Source organism: Haliotis asinina, chromosome 5, assembly GCF_037392515.1.
Source record: "Haliotis asinina isolate JCU_RB_2024 chromosome 5, JCU_Hal_asi_v2, whole genome shotgun sequence".
NCBI lineage: Eukaryota > Metazoa > Mollusca > Gastropoda > Lepetellida > Haliotidae > Haliotis > Haliotis asinina.
In genome coordinates, this window is record NC_090284.1 from 24,017,241 (window position 1) to 24,036,928 (window position 19,688).

Consider the following 19,688-nt stretch of genomic DNA (forward strand, 5'->3'; position numbering starts at 1 on the left):
AACGCCGCAACTGTATTCTAGCTATATGGTAGAGGTCTGAAAATAATCGAAACTGGACATACAATCCAGTGATCAATAACATGAGCATCGATACGATCTAGTCAGTTGGTATACGATGAGATATGTCAACCAAGTCAGCGAGCCTGACCACTCGACCCCGTTAATCGCCTTTTGCGACAAGCATAGGTTGCGGAAAACGCAAGCTTACCCGGTCCTTAACATTACAGATGGGGGTATTTACAGTCTGTGAGTAGTAGCTTGGGGCCGTGGTGTAGCTAAGTGGTTGAATCGAAACGTTCGTCACCTCGAAGACCAGGATTCTATTCTAATTTCTAATTTCGTAGTTGACGTTACACCCCTTACTCCCAGGGCCTGTATTGCTGAAATTGCTGAAATTGCTGCATACTAGGCCAAAAACTTGGTCACTGATGACTCTCTACATTAGCATGAGTATTTTGTGAAGTTTTTTGTCGGGGAGGGGGAAAGCGGGTTATTTTAAAAAGGCTGAAAAGTGTATTAAAGTTTTTTTATTTCATATGCAGATTTATAATATTCGAAAAACAAATCAAAATATCATTTTTGCTGTTTAGCATCATGCTGTTAGCCAGGTATGTTAAATTTCAGGTCAAACGACGTACATCAAAAGTCACATGTAGTATTCACTCTATACATATTTTGTTAAAATCTAGGTAGTATGTTCCATAATACAAATAAACATGGAACAAAAAACACGTCCACATCAACAAACGCGGGTTAGAGTTTAATAACTCTATATCAAAAATATTCCAAAGAAAATAAATCCAAGAACATATTTCGACCCTAGATGCCTTTTTGAGAACCTTTCTTCAACTAGAACCACATGTCAGTCATTCAGTCAGTTGGTTCGGCGTCACCCCCGAATTAGATGCAGGCAGGCTGCGAGCGCCGTGCAGGGATATTGTCCCAGGACAATTGTACGTGGGGTCGGGATCACTATCCGGGGGGACACACGCCGACATGAATAAGGAAGGTCTCATCAGGCTGCTTAATCTCATGATTATCCCCAAGAAGAAAGATCTGTGAGTATATGAGTTGGGTTTAAGGTGACATGTTGTATGTTCTTCAGTCGGTTATGGGCTGCGTGTTTAAGTTTCTATACAAGATTGGTATGTTCTTTCATTGCACTATTACTTGATGCTGAACAACATCTCCAAGGGTATCAACACTGAGCCCAGTCCTACCCATATTCACTTTAACTGTTGTAACGTTATTACAATGTTTTTAATTGGACTGCTAACGAATAGAGTCCGAAAAAATTCACGTCTGCACTTTTTGGTATTCAGCAGGTTTCAGGTACATTTCCGTTTTTATCGTATGCTTGATTGCAGCTGCAGGTTAAACAGCTGAGAAATGGCATCGCGAATGTTCTGTAAATGAATGAAACGTAAGCTGTCGAGGGACAAATACATACGCATTTTATCCAGGTCGCTTTAGATGAAGATATACTGTGAGGAAAGTAGGTAGGTAGGTAGGTAGGTAGGTAGGTAGGTAGGTAGGTAGGTAGGTATACAACTAATTAGAGGAAGTTTGAGATGTATATATGACCCTTACCCCTCCAGACTAAGATGCTGTGTACACGTAATTAGTCCTGACATTTCATCATAAAATAACATCACAGCTCTTTGAGAGATACTCTTGCTCATGTGAATGATGTAGAATATGAAATGTCACAGCACATATCAGAAACGAACTTAAATCACGCCCAATAATGACCTACTTAGCTGTTTCTCTACACACCCCGCGGTCTCCATGTAATGTTTCCCCTTCAGCTATTATTCAGATACAATCTCCTGCACATGTACCTGACAAAATGGCCCGTGAAATACAGTGTAAAGTAGGTTATTGTCCTGTTAAAGTGTGGCGAACCTCGACAATTAGAACGCATGTGTGTAAACAAAATGGACGAGAGTATCCCGTACACTAGACGTGAGCTCTCTGGACATTGTGTCGCTTGTCATTGTTCTCAGTCGTAAACAACACTGGTTAGTGCGTCCATATTAAACACTTCTCGTGTTGGTCTGTAATGTACATTTATATCAATATAACAGGCGCCGCTGGGCGCATCTGTCTGTTTTATATGAACGTTCCATCAATATCATCAAACAGACAGAAAATAGATCTATGTTAATGAGGCTACTTAATACACCTATTTGTTGACATACATTGAAAACTATATCCATCAGTTTCATTGATCCATGAAGAGACTGAGTACATCTATATGATTTTTGTTGCATTTTGTTTAAGTCATATCACTTAAAATCCGCATCGTAGAATCTGTTAACGTGTAAAATGGTGAACTTCGTACAATATATGAGGTGTCAAGAGTGAGTGAGTTTAGTTTTACGCCGCACTCAGCAATATTCCAGCTATATGGCGGCGGTCTGGAAATAATCGAGTCTGGACCAGACAATGCAGTGATCCATGTGCATCGATCCACGCATCGGGATACGATGACATGTGTCAACTAAATCATCGTGTCTGAGCACCCGCTCCCGTTAGTCGCCTCATACGACAGGCATGGGTTGCTGAAGATCAGTTCTAACCCGGATCTTCACGGGTCGGAAATACGTGTAACTGTCGAATGATCCAATTAATTGTTATTATAAATTTGGCCAGTGTAAGATCAGCTGATTAGTGTGACCTAAAGGATGCCATTGAGGGGTCATTGCAAGCGCGGCTTTTCTCACATCGATTCTGTATCCTTTTCTAGTCTAGTTCAAACATATGTGAATCCCATTGTCTTACGTTTCCATAACATGCTGCTGCATGTTCCCCAGCCACTGAATATCGCTGGAAGGGTCCGTTTTAGATGACAAAATGGTTTTTAACTTCCATATTTCTGTTGCAGAGTTAGTGAGGCTTCTGCTGCTCCCCCGGACTCCAACTACGCCTACCACGGAAGCCAGGCCAACGCTCAGCTCTACGACTACACACCAAAGACAAACACCTACAGCCAATCAAGTCTCAACACGTCAGATCCCTATGGCAACAGAATCTCTGCTCAACAGGGCCGGTCACCATCCTATCCAAGTGAACCTACCAGGAGTTACTATGACCAGGATGTACAAGGTCAGAACTACTCTAGCTCCAGCGCCTACCCGGATTACACTGCAGCATATAGGAGTGCCCCTTACCAGTCACAGAGTAGCCAGGACACATACCAAGCTCAGTATAAACCTGCCTATGAAGTGGGCAGTTCAATGTCCCTCCCGAGGGACGTAGGACAGACATCGAGAGGGGTGCTGTCCAGTCAGTCTGCTAATGTGCAATCAGTGTATGGAAGACAGAACTCTGCGCAGAGGTCATACAGTCCCAGTTCGTATGAGTATACCTCCAGAGACTCGCCAGCACAGTATTCGGATACATACTATTCCGGACAACCGTTTACTCCGTCGTCTGCTCAGACCAGTGCTCCAAGCTATGCTAGGTCTGCTGCTCCGTCGACTGTGTATGAAAACAATTCCTATGGAAATACGTCGTATGGCAGTTCCGAGCCGTCTTACAACCAGCACTACAATACGTTACCAGCGTCGTTTCAGAGTCAGAGCTACGGTGCAGAGGAACCTTCGTATCGACAGACCCAACCCCAGAGAGCATACAGCAGAAGCCAGAGTCGAGAAGCTCAGCCCTTCTCTCCCTACTCACAATCAAATGATCCACCATCCTTTGAATCGACCTACAGGCCCAGTAGGGAGTTCCAGCCAGTGACAAGCTATGGCCAGGCTGATGGCACACCTCAGTTTGAGTCAAGCTATCGCAGTCGCCCGGCCAGGGATTCTCAGCCAACCTCGCCCTATACGAGGTCGGACCCACCACAATTTGGTTCTGGCTTTAACACGACTTTCTCTCCTTCTCAGTCACAAGAACCATCCATTGGGTATGGAACTTCGTACTCTCCCCCACAGTCCCGCCAGGACATGAGCTACGGCAGCTCCACCTACTCTCCGTCAGCGTCCAGACAGGAACCAGCAGATAGTTTCGGCTCTCCCAGAATTGCCTCAACTCCCAGGAGTCCGCCGGTATCGTCGTTCGATGGCTCTAATATGTTTAATCCTGTTAGCCCTGCTAGAACACAATCAGACCCCTTTGCTTCTGTAAGTGCCGATTTGTCTGGTCTGTCAATGTCTTCCCCTGTGTCAGAGGCACCCCCACCTCCACCTGTGGCTCCCCCTCCGCCTCCCCCACCTCCACCGCCACCACCACCACCACCCCCACCACCGTTACCTACTTCCGACTGGCCATCAAAGGCATCTGACTACAGTTCACAGGTAAGACTTTCCGTCTCTTTGCTTGCTCGTGCCTTATAAACTCCAGCGCCTGTACCAATCTGTGATGGCATTGTATGGTTGTAAGTAGACACTTTGCTAGATATACAGGCATGGTACCTCGTCTGTGTAGTCCCATGTAATATTCTAAATACACTGCTAGATTGCTATACACTGCTTGTAGATGTGGCTGAATATATTCCTGCTATGCCTGAATTTATATTATTTTAGTTAGGCCCGCCTAATTAATCATTAGTTCAGTTGTAAGAGACAAAGGAGATTGTGTTTAGCAGGGACGCTTATTTCGCACTAGAAAACAGAAGGCAAAGCCAATTGTCCTTAGGACAATTTGACAATTTTATGGGTCCCTCGCTCATCTTCAGTCATCCTCTCTGACCCCTTCAAGAACACTACCAGATGCATGTCCGGGAGTTACTGACATGACAAAATACCTAACTGTATAATTTTGGTAGATTTAGGCTCCGTTCACACTGAACAGTTTTCCGATACATTCTCTCACATCTCATTATCACACCCCTCCTTCAGTAGTGGTATGAAACTATGATTCATTTTTGAAAAGTGGTATGATCCATGCATCAGCCAACCATCAAAACCCGTCAATAGTGGAACGATCCGATACACATTTGAAAGGTGACCTCAACCTTTCCGCCAGGTCTCATTCCACAGAATCGAGGAGCCATTCAGAAACATTCATTTGAACCCGATGCACCCTAATAATCAAACAAACTCTAAAGAAATCAACCATTTGTCTCAAACGGAAGTGACGATACTCAAACTTCCTGTGCACCAGTTTTCATGGCTTCGACTAAGACTGTCGTTTGCCTTCCATACACAAACCACCCATTATAAGATGAACATCGTATGCGATGCTGTTACATGTATGATACGGGATGGAACCAACTAGCTCGGCAGCTGGCTTGAATGAATCACAGGCTCCCATGTCGTAATTCGGCACGAGTCGCTGATCGCATGCCAGGCTAGCGCTTTTGAGGAAGCGCTCTGCCCTTTCCAACCATAACAGAAAGAAACACATATCATTCCCTTCAGTGGCCGACGCCCAGCGTCGTTGTACTGTATTTCGTTAACACTGGATTCAGATCTTCAGTGGAATAAGCTAGGATGGTACGGTAAGAGGTGGTGTTTCCCTAGATAGTTGATTCCCTCATTGTCATGTTTTCTTTCCGTCATTTCATGACATGAAAAGTAAAACACTAAAGTAGATATCCTAAACTCCAAAATTACTACCATGCTCCATCTCAAAATCAGATGCTTATAGTTTCCAATCCGACTTCTCCACATTAACACAGTTACGTGTTCTCAACATGCTCGCGTCCGTTTGTTTCATCATAGCATTAAGAGTACGCGATTACAATCACTTTGGACCTTTCAGACAAATTAATAGACTCGTGGCGATATAAACTTGAAACAAGTTTGATTCAAACCCTCCCTCCCTCCCTCCCTCCGATCATCTTTCAATCCATTTAAGTTCACGGTTTGAATACTTTTGATTAACCAACTAATTGTGAATGCTAACATCCCTGAGGACGTTTTGCCATATAGTGACGTCATACAAGATTCAAATCTCGCGAGACTCCGCAACAGTGTTATTTCATTAATGCAGATTGCTGTCTCCATGCTGCTTCTCACTGCTTGAGATCGGTGTTAAATAGGCAAGTTCCTGTTTTGATAGTATTACTCACGATGAACTACGAGACGGGCGTTTTACTTTCGGAAACCTTGATAAAACGATAGTCCTTAAAAAGGAAATATATACGAGCTCTTGTCATTGTATATGTGCATGAGTCATCACCAGTAGCTGATCCAAGGACTGAAGAAATTATCGTTTTACAATACAGCTGTCCAGACTGTGATGATAAAACGTATACAAAACACATACACATGATTGATAGCGTTGAAATCCTTTTCAGCTCATGTCATATTAACCTGGTCTACATGTTTAATGATATGGAAATAATTCTCATAACTGCCCTCCCCGCGGTCTAGCCACTGGCTGGCGTGGCAGGATACAACACGACCCGTGCAACACAGCACTTGTGTACGTACCTCACAAGGGTTTTCTTCACACGCTTTATCAACACGTCTTTCAGCGACTTTCTTAACTCTACCCTTGAGCTCTGGGAAGCTCTCCCAACGTCTGGGCAGTGATCGGTCATTGTGTCTTTATCTTCGGTGCATACAAATTTTCAGCTTCTGTTTTAACGGTAAGGGATTTGGATTTTGACATGATAGCTGACCCGATATTTTTATAGCTTTTATATTTAATGTTGCCTTAAAGGTATGTGTTGTATTACAGGACATATGTATGTACATATGTATTTTTGTTTATGTTAATGCTAATTTTGTTCACATCTCTAAAACACATATTTTGTTAGAGAGATTCGTACTTATTATTTTCAAATGTCTTGTGACCACTGTTTTTTAATCTTTCTGAACTTGCATAAATTTGGAGAACTGTGTACGTTTTGTAATCTCCCAAACTGATTCAGAAAAACCACGCCCTTGGTTTCAGCTTTAACGTGGCTTATATGACATGTAATCAATAGCATGGCATTCCAGCATTTAAGATTTTTCTTCTCACGGGTTTTAATGTCACATAGTATCTGCAATTAAGGAACTCATTTGAGCGTGTACCCCTCTATACATCCATCGAGAAATGCTGTTGAAAGTCAGTTAGCCATGAGCATGTTGATAATTAGAAAATGGCGTATTGTTGGTGAGAGGCCGGTTCATTATGAGCAAGTATGTACCGCCCATGTTATTATAGAGCATATTGTAGGGATGTCCCAATTTGTGAAAGTCAGAGGATATACGCAAATATATCGTTGAAGGCTCAACGGCGAAGCTGTGTTACTTGCTGATACAGGGTATTGAAGTAGCACATTGTATCCTTGCTTGGTGCATACCTACATGCCGACATCGCTATGAATGCACTTTTATTAGTGGGACGTCTTTTTTCGTATTTATTGATTTGTCACAAGATAATATTACCCCTTATCTTCTTTGGCTCAAGAGAGTGAATGATTATGGTTTTACGCCGTTTTTAAGGATTACTCCAGCAACATCGCGGCGGGTGACACCAAGAATGGGCTTGACACATTCTAACCAGATAGGGGCTTCACACATTGAACCCATGTGGGGAATCGAACTCAGGTCTTCGGCATAACGAGCAAGCGCTTTAACCACTAGGCTACCCCACTGTCCCTCTTGGGCTCAAGGGTAGCCAAATGGTTAAAGTACTGGCTCCTAACGCCGAAGAACCGGGTTCGATTCTCCACATGGGTACAGTGTGTGCAACCCATTTCTGGTCTACCAGCCGTTATGGTGCTGCAATATTGCCAAAAGCGGCGTAAAACTGAACCCACTCATTCTTTTGGCTGAAGTTTGCCTTAACATGCCACGAAACTGTAGTGTCGTTTAATAACGAAGTTCTAAGCAGTCATTAATGTGGATGGTGAGATGGTGACAATCATGATGAAAAAATAAGAACAATAATGAAATATTATCATAATCATCCGAAGAATATATATATATATACACCAATACCCGTAAACATAGTATGTCACTCTTTACCTTAGACAGGTCAGGAGTAAAATATCCCTGCCGTACAAGTACCACCAAACTATGGTTGTACTGATGATATTATATATGATAGACTTTAGCCTTTCGTGCATACCTGTGTATGACATATCCGAGAAATATGTGTTTGTTTTGTTGCCTCCGTCAACCTTATAGAGATGTTATTACCCCTAGCTAAGCCATTGAATCATCTCGGGTCTTGCGTCGCGGTTTGTGTTTGAAAACACAAAGACGACGCAGTGATAGTTTCTTTGAAAAGGTCCTGGTGGGATATGTCAATATGCTTTGGCCTTATGAGTAATACACACCGAGATATCTGAGGCAATCTTGCCGAAATACCGCACATTGTGTAAAGACCAGCCTATGAGCAAGGCTATATTTGAGCGTGTTGCGATCAGTGGAAACAGGGCTCTATCCGTGTGTTTATTTATTATTAGAACATGATATTAAGGAGAAGTAATGCTATTCAGATGTTAGGATTTAAAGGCGAGATGATAATGCCGGGTTTCCTCAACTCCATATCGCCACACCCAGTGCTTCTCTTTCAGAGCCATTTATCGCAAAGGGCTTTGAATGTTTATTTTGCAATCCACACACCGCGAAATTGATATTAAATAGATTGAGAGTCCAAGTATCACAGTATTGAAAATATATAGCTGTCCCACTGAACCCGATCTTTGTCATTTGTACTTGCATGAAAAGATGTCATGAAATATGGTGTTTCAAAATGGCCGCCAAATGTCGTCTGCTCAACAAAAGATATGGACAGTAAACGTGTGATTAGTCCTGTGATTTTGACAGGTGACGTGAAACTCCCAACTCCTTGCTCTCATCATATTTGCACATATTTTCATTGTTTGCTTAACACCTGGATTATTGTTCCTACATGAATGCCCTGAGTCTTGAATAGTCCTAACACTATCTCATGTTTACCCCTGCCTTTCACCCCCAAGTCACCTTTTCACTTGCCACCCATGCTACAGTATTTGCCAAATGTTGACATGTAGACCTGCTCGTTAGAATGATTTCGCATGTCTGTAAATAGTACCTTACTGTCGAATTTCTTTAATTGTACTTTAACAATAAAGTAACGTTTCTTTTCGTTTTCAAATAAATCGCATACCTCAAGATCTTTAAATCTTAAAATACTTAATTCAGAATAGTGTTGTGTGTCTTTGAGTAACCATGGATGTTTTGGTTTCTAAGTTGTCCAGTCATGGCGTATTTCTTTCAGAATAACGATGACAGGAACAGTCAGTCTGGTGGAGGCCAGAAAATCCCCGATGGCGTGTTGAATGCTATGTCCAAACCTGGACAGGCTAAACCATTCTCGTATGGAATAGATTTGGACGAACTCAAGCAAAAGACTCAGTGAGTTATTAACATGAACACTATGTGCACACTGCAGTATCAAGGATATGACTGTTTTATTTTCAATCAGGATATATATCTTTACCATACTTGGGGCCGTGGGTTAGCCTAGTGGCTAAGGTGTTCACTCGTCACACCGAAGAGACGAGTTCGATAGTCGTCATGGGTACTATGTGTGAAGCCCACAATGGTGGTCACCCACCGTTATATTCCCAGATTATTGCTAAAAGTGACATAAAACCGTTATACTCACTTAGGTTATCATCCTCGGTTACCCCGTGTATTTAATGTCTTTCCCGTTTTGACAAATAGCCTGGCCCCGATGGCTACCAAATCTTTGTTCTGAGCGTATTCTCAAAGCAAGGCGCTAAAACCAACGCCATACACTGACATGATGTCGTCATCAGAAATAGGGCGGTGCGGCAACCTAGTGGTAAAGCCTCGTCATGCCTAAGCCCCGAGCTCGATTCCCCATAGGTACAATGTGTGAAGCACATTTCTCTTGTTCCTCGTCTGGATAATGCTCTCATATTGCTAGAAGCGACCCAAAACTAAACTCACGCACAGCAGAAGTAATGCTGTTTGCGGTGTAAAACAACATACAACTCACTTACTCACTCACACACACACATGTCGCTTTGCTACGATTTATATTTACCTTATTTAAAATTAGATGAGACATATGGAGAACACGCTCCCTGTGGTTTATAACAGAAATTCTTGATTAAAGCACTCGTTTCCGGTATTGTAACAGTTTCCCAATTTGTGTCAAGGGGAAATCATAGACATGATTTGAAATGTTTAAGGGACTGGTGGTCTTGACACGTATCAGACTGCCGTTTATGAAACACTCCTCTTGAAATATGACGGTTCAAAGACAAAATGTTCAGTGGGACATAATAACTACCGTATGCTGTTTGTTTGAATGAAAGGCGAGGCAGGCACCTGTCAAGTGCTTCCTTTGTTACAGAACGAGGAGCCAGTGAATGAGATTTTGATGACGGGCTTACAGCAGTAGGAATGTGGAATAACTTTATTTGATATGCTTTATTTCTGAAAATTACTGCACTTATGTTGACATTAGTTATACTTTAACCGCACCCAAAACAATTTTGAAAAATGAGCCCCGGCCTAGTGTTAACAAATCCATTTAAATGTTTTCATGGGATTACTGATTTTGTTTAAATGGGGATTACATTGCTTCTATATGTATAGACGTTATGTATAGCAGTAAACATATAGTTCAGGGCACAGTCGAGAAGGTTTCCTTAGCAGAGTTGCGTCCCTTAGGCATCCCAGAACCCTATGATTGTAGGTTCTTGCCAAATATTCGCCCCAGTTATGTTTCTTAATGAGGTTGGATTTCATTTAAGTTGTAAGCGCCTAATTACTGGGACGGTGGGGTAGCCTAGTGGTTAAAGGGATCGCTCGTCACACTGAAAACTCAGGTTCGATTCTCCTTATCTCATGGACCGGGTGGTCAGGCTTGCTGACTTGGTTGACACATGTCATCGGTTCCCAGTTGCGCTGATCGAGTCTCATGCTGTTGATCACTGGATTGTCTGGTCCAGTCTCGATTATTTACAGATCACCGCCATGTAGCTGGAATATTGCTGACTGCTCATTCACTCACTCACTACTAAATAAAAAGAACACAATGTCCCCCTTACAGGCCGGTGTCCTTAAACACTGCACTGGCTGCTTATCTAAAGAATAGAATTGCTATACATTAGTGGACTTAGCACTCAATAGAGCCTTGAAGCAAGGCTGAATGGACTGCACCTCGCCGAGTAAATGGCGGCTTCGATCGATTCTTGTAAAGTACCTCTTGTCCGCCGGCGTAATTTGTTTCTCGTTCAGGGTACGTATATTTATTCTGTGATTTAACGCTGGAAATACTTCGTGCACGTGAATCATAGAGAATGATTTCTATGACTAAGATACTGTCCCAAACATCTAAGGCCAATCCTGTATCCATAGAAACAGGTATATAAGGAATTGATGCGCCGATCCAGTTACCATACCATCATTTATCACAAGAGTTCTAAAGCTTTGGGTACTGGGCAGACCGTAAGTCAAATGACGTAGATTGTTGTTAAAGTATGGATGTTGGCTCTTGATCTGCCCTGAAATATCTCTCCATATCTACAGTGACGAGTTGTTGTCCCGAAGATGAATTTTTTCAGATCCGTATCATGAAACACTTCTGCCATAGCGTGAACCTATATTTCCCCCATCCCTCCAAGTCCAAGGTCTGTATATATTGAAAGATAACACAAAATGATTACGGTACAAGACTCATGTAGTTTGTACCTCAAACAACTTTCTAGGAGTTTATCAGTCGAGAGTGCTGTGACTCGTTTTAATTCTACGACCAACTGGTTTACAAAATGTTGACACAAATACGATGGTTTTCCTACAGGCGTAGAGCTCCTCCAGTTGCCCCCAAAAAGAAGAAGCCAGTGGAGAGCAGTCAAGGTCAAGGTCAAAGTCCCCAGATGGCGGTCCCCTCAGGTCCCGGAACGGCAGTGTTCTCTCATGCCCAATACAACTCACCTCTGAACATGTACTCCAACGACAACGTTATGGAGTCGTTCAAGGGACAGACTGGTGGGGTCATCACAGGGGTTAGCGGGTAAGTAGACATTGAGATAAGGATGAGGCGAGATGTTTAGGCCGTAGGGTCGCTCTCTCTCTCTCTCTCTGCCTCTCATTCCCCCGTCTCTATTATGTGTCGTATGTATTTATTCCTTCCATGCGAAGAGTATCACCGCTTGACTAATGACGTTTAATCGCGAATAAAGTCGCCATTATGTTTGTAAAGTGTCCCTATGAAGACACTATAAATGTGTAGCTGCTGGGATTCCGTGTTAGAATAGGTCTTCTACGACCTATACCGATCGCAAGACGTGGTCTGACTTGGTGCTTGGTGATTTGATTCATACCATGATTGATTTGATTCATACCATGATTGATTTGATTCATACCATGATTGATTTGATTCATACGATGATTGATTTGATTCAAGTTAACACACCGTGATAGTGAAGACAGCGGACAGCAAAAGAAACTCTTTTTTCGTTTTACATTTATTTAATAGAGGACATTAACATAAACGCTTACTTATTTAGATTTCATTTTTTCGAATCTTACGTGTGTTTTTTTTTTTGTGTGTGTGTGTTTTTTGTTGGTTTTTTTTGTTTTGGGGTTTGTTTGTTTTTTTGTTTTTTTGTTTTTTTTGCTGTTTAGTATATTTGCCTCTGTGAATTAAATGCGAACCCGATTCCACTGGAAACACTCATAAAATCCCTTAATAACACAACAACATCGTTGTTGATTTTAAGAGTTTTTGTTTTCCTTTTTCTTGTTATTGTATTGCTTTGTTTTATATAATTATATATAGTTGTTTATATTCTCCTGAGCTATGGTCATTATTAAGAATGTGTATTATAACCTTGTAGCATGACAATAATGATTGTATTTAGTATATAATGTCGAAATCTGAAGGGCGGTCGTGTCCCAGTTTTCAATGCATTTGTTCAGCTGATCTGTGGCTAAAACGACGTAAAAGCTTACTCACTCACTTCTAAGCAGTCATGTGGAGGTGCTCTGTGAGGTCGTGAACCTACTGGAACACATTACCGTTATCCGAGTCATGGGCTGGGGTTCGAATCACTGTTTGGACAATGACTTTTGCAGTCGTGTATTACTTTTATATACTTTGATTAATGTATATTTTAAATTTGAACGGAATCGTTAAGGAATTGATATTTTTGAAAATTCTACCGCTACCGCTATGAAATGTTGAACTCATTACTCGTAGGTAAAAGTATCAAGTCTAACCCTTCCCTCCTTTTATCTGAAAAGAACTTAGTTATCCATCAGAGAAATACTTTCATGTATTTTTGGTTGACATAACCAGTGATAAAGTAGTCAAGTTTGTGCACATCTAAACGATCATACTGACATGGGGGAATTTGCTCTGTGGAAGCACTCCTGCTAATCTTCACGTCCTCATATCAATCTAGGACGCAGGGGCAGAGACGAAGGGGTACGGAATGGGTGTGGTGGGGGAGGGTTTGAGAGGATGCTATCTCCGGGAGAAACAGATGCTTACCAAAAGACGTAGGGTGGAAATAAAACAACATTCCTTTGAAATGATGGAATATGGAAAATATTCAATCGTCTAGTGAAACGCGGACCTACACTCAGAGAACCAACATCACAAAGAACCTGACTCTTTATATTTTACTAAGTTGACCGGTAAATCTATATGGTTGATGTACGTTTGTTTACGCCAAGGGTAACCTGTGGTGAGGGATTTAAAGGGATATACTGGTATTCTTCAGTTTGGGACGACTTGGAGTAAGGCTAAACGTCTGACTGCGTAGGCATGTTGGAGATGTGCCAGCAGAGCGATGGTGTAGGATGGCCTCTGATATGAATCTCCCTGCTGAACCTGGTCTGACATTTGCTTGAGTGTGTAGCGTACCTGTGGAAACATATCGGCGGATACGACCCAATGTACCTTTACTGGGAAACAGCATAGAAAACACTGCGTGATTTTACTAGAGAGCAGCATATATGAACTAGTGGGATTTTTTTACCATGGGACTGCACCTACAAATTACTCTATTTTTACGTCACAGTCCATCTACATCTCACGACCTTTCAATGTGCGAGTAGGGGCAATGGAGTAGCCCAGTGGTTAAAGCGTTCAGTTGAACGTAGGACAGGGTTCGATTCCCCACATAGGTACAATGTGTGAGTCCCATTTCTGGTACCCTCCATACCATTGCTGGAATATTGCTAAAAGCGGCGTAAAACTAAAGTCATCCACTCACTAATGTGAGAGTCTGGCCCAGATACACAATGGTTGATACTGTGAACAACGTAGTTGGGTACGATAAAACGCAATGAACCACGTCGTCGACCCAGTTCTTGGTCAATGTAGTCACCTATTTATATGAAAACATTGGCTATTGGGAAGGTTTTACGTGCTCTTGATCATAGGCATCATATGAATTGCGATAATCTGGTTTATTGGTTTATAATCGTTTCTAGCCGTCGCAATTCATGTGCAGGTGTATAAACATTTTTGAGCTTCAGGTAAATGTCAAGACAGGAAAATGAAATGTACATGTACTTACATAACGATCACAAGGAAGATATGTGTATAGGCCACTTCTATTACACTGACGTACACCAGATGTCTGTTGGCCAGTGATCAGATGATTGCATTTCTAGCGGCATGCGATTCGACATAACATTATGCCTCTATTTTGTGTAGGTTTGCTGATGAAATCTGAAACTTGTTTCCACAAAACTTGTCTAAGTGATATTAACATTGTTTGAAGTTTCATAGTAACAAAGGTCCGGGGTTATCTGTCGGAACATGTTCAATGCTGGGCATTATTTTGTTATTTGATCAGGATGGCGTCTTAGGAATGACTACTTTGGGATTCCATGACAGAATAATATTCCCCATATATATTACAGTCCGTTTGGGTTGAAATGAGAACGATGAATGATAAGTGCACACAACACAAATAAGACACATGGTCCTGAAACCTAGGAGAAACTATAAAGTAATGTTATTCTATTTTCACTCTCCACACCAAGGTGTGACAGACGGTTAGTGGAATAAACACACCTTTTAAAAGAGATGGCCAAGCTCCATGTTCAACAGTTTCAACGGGTTTATTGTTGTTTTCTTTTTGTTTTGCCAGACTCCCTAACAAGCCAAAGAAGGAGTTCAGCGACTCCCCAACGTACCGGTTCCTCCAAGAGAACGAGGGCCGGAGGCATGAGCCAGTGCAGTCTGAGGAGGCTCCAGTCAAGTTCAACGTTGGTTCAAACCCCAACAAACAGTCCAAGTCCTTCAAGGTGCTACAATGGATGACCGATACAGAGAAGGATGAACAGGGGCCAGTAGAGGAAGGTGAGCAGTGCGATGACGTTGATAGCACAGTTGTTGAAGTTCCGGCACGTTGAGGTCTTTTTGAAGTATTCTATATGCAAGATGTACGCAAGAGTTGTTGATGTTCCGGCACGTTTGGGGCCTTTTGGGGTTCTTTTGAGTGCACGTGATGTGCAAGAGGCGTTGATGTTCCGGCACGTTTTGAGGCCCTTTTGGGTTTCTTTTGATTGCAAGTTATGTGCAAGAGTTGCAAGTTATATGCAAGAGTTGTTGATGTTCCAACCCGTTTGGGGCCTTTTGGGTTTCTTTTTTGAGGTCAAGATGTATGCAAGAGTTCTTTTATGTTCCAGTACGTTTGGGGACTTGGGAGTTTATTCTGTGAGTCGGTTGTGTGCAGGAGTTACGATCTCCTTTGGGATAAAAGCTCATTTCTTTAATTCATCGTATGTCTTAATCATAAGCACATTGCCAGGGTGTTACTTTATTCTTTCTTGTTACGACATTTCCGGCGTATTTGCACAAAGCCGCGTTACATTGGTACTCGGGGTTGATTTGCCAGGTTTGGCAGAAAGGTTGCGGCTAATAGTCTGGATAGATTCGTATTTAATCTTTGGATTCACTGGTTGATGATTTTCAGACACCACCCCCACCCACCCCCTCTCTCCCTCCCTCCCTTTCTCTCTCTCTCTCTCTCACACGCACACACACACACATTCCTTCAGTTCGACAATATAGTAAGGGTTGAGGTTGAAGGTTTGAGGTCATATTCAACTTTGTGGTATCGGAGTGAGTAGGTTTATTGCAGTAACGCCAATACCTCAGCTATTTAAATGTGGCAGATGCGTCAAGGGCAGCTGGCTAAATAGACAAGGGCGATGGCAGATGTGAATGGCCATTCAGTAGAAACACTTTAAATGAAATATGATCGTAATCATCAGAGTGCCATTTAGTGTTGTATCCATGGCAACTGGTCATCTTGTATTGACATGCGCCACAGTTCTACTCTTGTCAATCACAGGTACAGGTGTTGGGATATGACTATGCCTCAGAAGATTTACCTCGGTTTTATTTTTGGAATCATTTCCCTCCTGAACTTAGGATTTGGTCCTGTGTCATTCTTTTAAGGAGGTATAGGTCTCGAATATTCCGGAGAGTGTAACTGATGTCCAACGTTAGACTGAGATCATTAGTAAGAAGTGTTCCAGCAATACCGTAGAGGTTTTATCCCAGAGGAACTGTTGTAATGTAATAACTGTCGTAAAAACTCACATAAAGAAAAACAGAGTTTGGCTGTTTTTGGTGTGGTTCAAGCATGGTGTTATGTTATACTAACTATTATATTCAAATTACCATCCTCACGTATATATTCCCATGCCTGAAGTATTATAGTCTTAACTTGGAGCCGTCCTGCTTATTCTTACCTTTCGGCTAACTCCCTACAGAGAAGCCCAGACGACAGAGGAACCCGTTGTTGCGCCACAATTCTGAAGATGATGAAATGAGGTTTTCAGGACTCAACAACGACACCGACATACCGTCACGGTCCTTCCAGAAGCTCCATAAATACGCTACCAAAAACGGTACTGACAGTCAAGGAGGGAGTGAAGAGGACCAATCAGGTTAGGCTACGTCACTGACGACGTCACCTTTACGTCATTTCCGCTTGGAAACATGAAATCGTCATGTGTGTATTTCTATCACATGTGAGGCTCATAACAACAGTGGCTGGTCGTCAGTTGCTCACTAACAATGCGCATGCTCCGCTTTCCTTCATAATTCTACCTGGCTGTAATGTTGTTGGGTTTTTTTCTTCTATTTTCTTGTTCAGATTTCTTGATCTCCTGTCCAAGGACGTTTCTGTATTAAACATAGATACCATACCATATGATAATTGGATTTTTTTTTCTGCCAGAAAGTTTGAGAATATATTTTTGAAACACTTTTTCTTAAATATGTAAAACAAATGTTTTTCTCATATAGAGTCAAATAAAGAAAATAAAGTAAAATGCAAATTCGTGTATTAATTTGTGTATTGCAATACTTCGATGTTCATTCATGATATATTCATTATTGGTAATGATAGTCTGTCTCCGCCTTCTCTTAGTACTGGGTTTTAATTTACACTAAATGTCCACGCCATATGTGAGTATAGTGTTGAAATATCGTTTGTAAACTGTTCGTACAGTGTGATTGCAAAGCTTTGTATATCGTGATTGTAAGTGTTTATTTACTGTTTGTAATATGTTGATATTGTGGTTGTACAGTGGCGATGTATTGTGAGTGTTGGTGTATATTTTGATTGGCACTTCGAAAGCGGAGGAGATCAAGCATGAGGACATTTTTATGGATTAACACCTTTATGCATATATTATTTTATATACACCTCGTACTTCACAAAGACATTAGAATCGATGTTGAAACGTCGCCTATACAGAATGAAAAAGTTGTGCATCGATAAAACTTGTCCTTATTCTTGTTGTTATCAAGTTTGTAAAGTGTTAATATATTAGGTTTGTTTAGTTTCGATACATTGTGATTCAAACTCTGTGTAAGTAAGTCTCAGTGTATTTCGTTATACTCCACCACTGGAGTGTAACGACAAGTATTGAGGATAAGTTTACTTAGACTGTATTGTGATTGTATTACGGTGATGTGGGGCTTGATATAATTACAGAGCAGCAACCAGAACGAGTCGGCAACTATGACGAGACTTCTATACGATACAAAGGAAAACACATTCCTTCTCCCTCCTTCCGTGTTCTTAAATCATGGGCCGAGCTCGATACACAAGTAGAAGGTACGTGTGTGCATGCGCGTGTGTGCGTGGTGCTTGACCGTGAAATTGAAATGCTTTGAACATGTTTTCTTCTGCGATTTACAGTGAACCATTCTTGCATGTGTTTTAAAACATACTAAATTACAATTTTCATTAATATTGCCGAATTGCAGGCCGTATGGCCAAGATAGGTAAATGGTGTGGAAGGGCCATTTCTTCTCGAGCCACTACTATCGATTCGCATCCGAACATTGTCTTTAGCGTGTTGTCATCGTTCCAGAAATGCCTGTGAAGTCATCCCGGAAGGATGAGGATGAGGATGACGGCCTTCCAGAGACGCTCAACCCAGATGAAATTAGGGATGTCCGTTATAAAGGGGGTCATATTCCCTCCCGCGTCTTCAAGTCCCTGCAGAGGGCTGTAGGGGATGATACTCCTGAGAATCCTAATGGTAAGTGGGGTTACATCGCTGCAGTTGGTGTACAGGGATGAATGAGTTCTCACAGGTGAATCATTCTCTTTGGGGATGCATGACGTTTAGTGAGGGAAGAACATACAAGTTTAAGGGTTTTGATGATTCAGACCCCTTGTGGTGTTCATGACATAACTACACGGCCAGATCGATAATCACACCGATCCAAGCTTGAAGACTGTGATATACCGGAAATAGGTTGACCTCAGTCTCTACAGTGGTTTGTGTCGCATTATTTTCCCTTCCGTCCACACCCTTCTCCAAAGAGACAAATGAAGCAAGTCGAGATTTCATCAGGTTCCCCTATTACGACTTTGAAAAGAATCGTCGTCCCAGACCACATCATTTCTGCCATACTGAAGGCTTAAAGGAAGCAGGTATAGATTCAGCCTAAGTAAACTTAGTCTCTTAGTGTATTTCGTTACACTCCACCACTGAGTCTAACAAAACCTAGTAGAAGGTCGCGTCAGGTAACCTTTGAGCGACCAATCACCGTCCAATCAAACGCGAGACGGTGAAATAGATTTAACCAATCAGACAACGACTACTATTTAGAGATCGGGGGACTTTCAAAATATCCAGGCCACTGACACAGATCTCTCCACAAACAAAATTCTGCATACAACACAGTTATTTGACCTGCAGTATATACGTTTTGGGGTTTCTGTTGACATGGTTACCATTAGCTAATATTTCCACAAGACAACATCTTTGAATATTGCCAAAAACACCATTTTCGGAGATTGTTTACTCACCGTTGTCATGGTTGTACGTACGTCGTGTGCATCACCTGGAAGCGTGCGTACGCTAAATAGCATTCGGAATCGTTCGGGTACGAACCTTTTCGAGATAAAAAGTTCAAAAGGTATGTGTGAATGTGCACTTTCGCGATTTGGTAAGCTGTGTTCTGATTGGTCAATATCAAAGGTTACCTGACGCGACCTCCCATAAGGTTCTGTTAGACTCAGTGGTGGAGTGTAACGAAAAGTACTGTGGATAAGTTTACTTAGACTGGTCTACATTTAGATTTTCTCAGTGAATCTCGCAACTACTTCTTTTCTTTCTAAAATTCTTTTGTTGAAGGAATTGTGTGTTTTTATTAAAAACATACATATTCAGAGACGAAGCCTTTGTCTGTGAGAGTAGTGTGCATCCAGAGGGGTGTGCTGTGTGTGGAGGGGTACACCAGGCGAAAAACGAGCAAAAGAGTTTGTTTTGTGTGTGCCC

General features: G+C 41.9%; 1 protein-coding gene across 3 annotated transcripts in view; it reads left to right on the forward strand.

Moving 5' to 3' along the window:
• The window catches only part of LOC137285288 (uncharacterized), a 55,930-nt gene that overhangs the window by 33,694 nt on the left and 2,548 nt on the right, over positions 1–19,688 (forward strand). For 2 of the 3 annotated variants that reach the window (XM_067817619.1, XM_067817617.1), the window contains exons 4-10: positions 2,888–4,307; positions 9,157–9,293; positions 11,716–11,928; positions 15,023–15,234; positions 16,656–16,832; positions 17,882–18,010; positions 18,270–18,440. In XM_067817619.1, coding sequence (XP_067673720.1) covers positions 2,888–4,307; positions 9,157–9,293; positions 11,716–11,928; positions 15,023–15,234; positions 16,656–16,832; positions 17,882–18,010; positions 18,270–18,440 — 2,459 coding nt within the window. The remainder of the gene's footprint in view (positions 1–2,887; positions 4,308–9,156; positions 9,294–11,715; positions 11,929–15,022; positions 15,235–16,655; positions 16,833–17,881; positions 18,011–18,269; positions 18,441–19,688) is intronic. The other variant, XM_067817618.1, reaches the window with a different exon arrangement.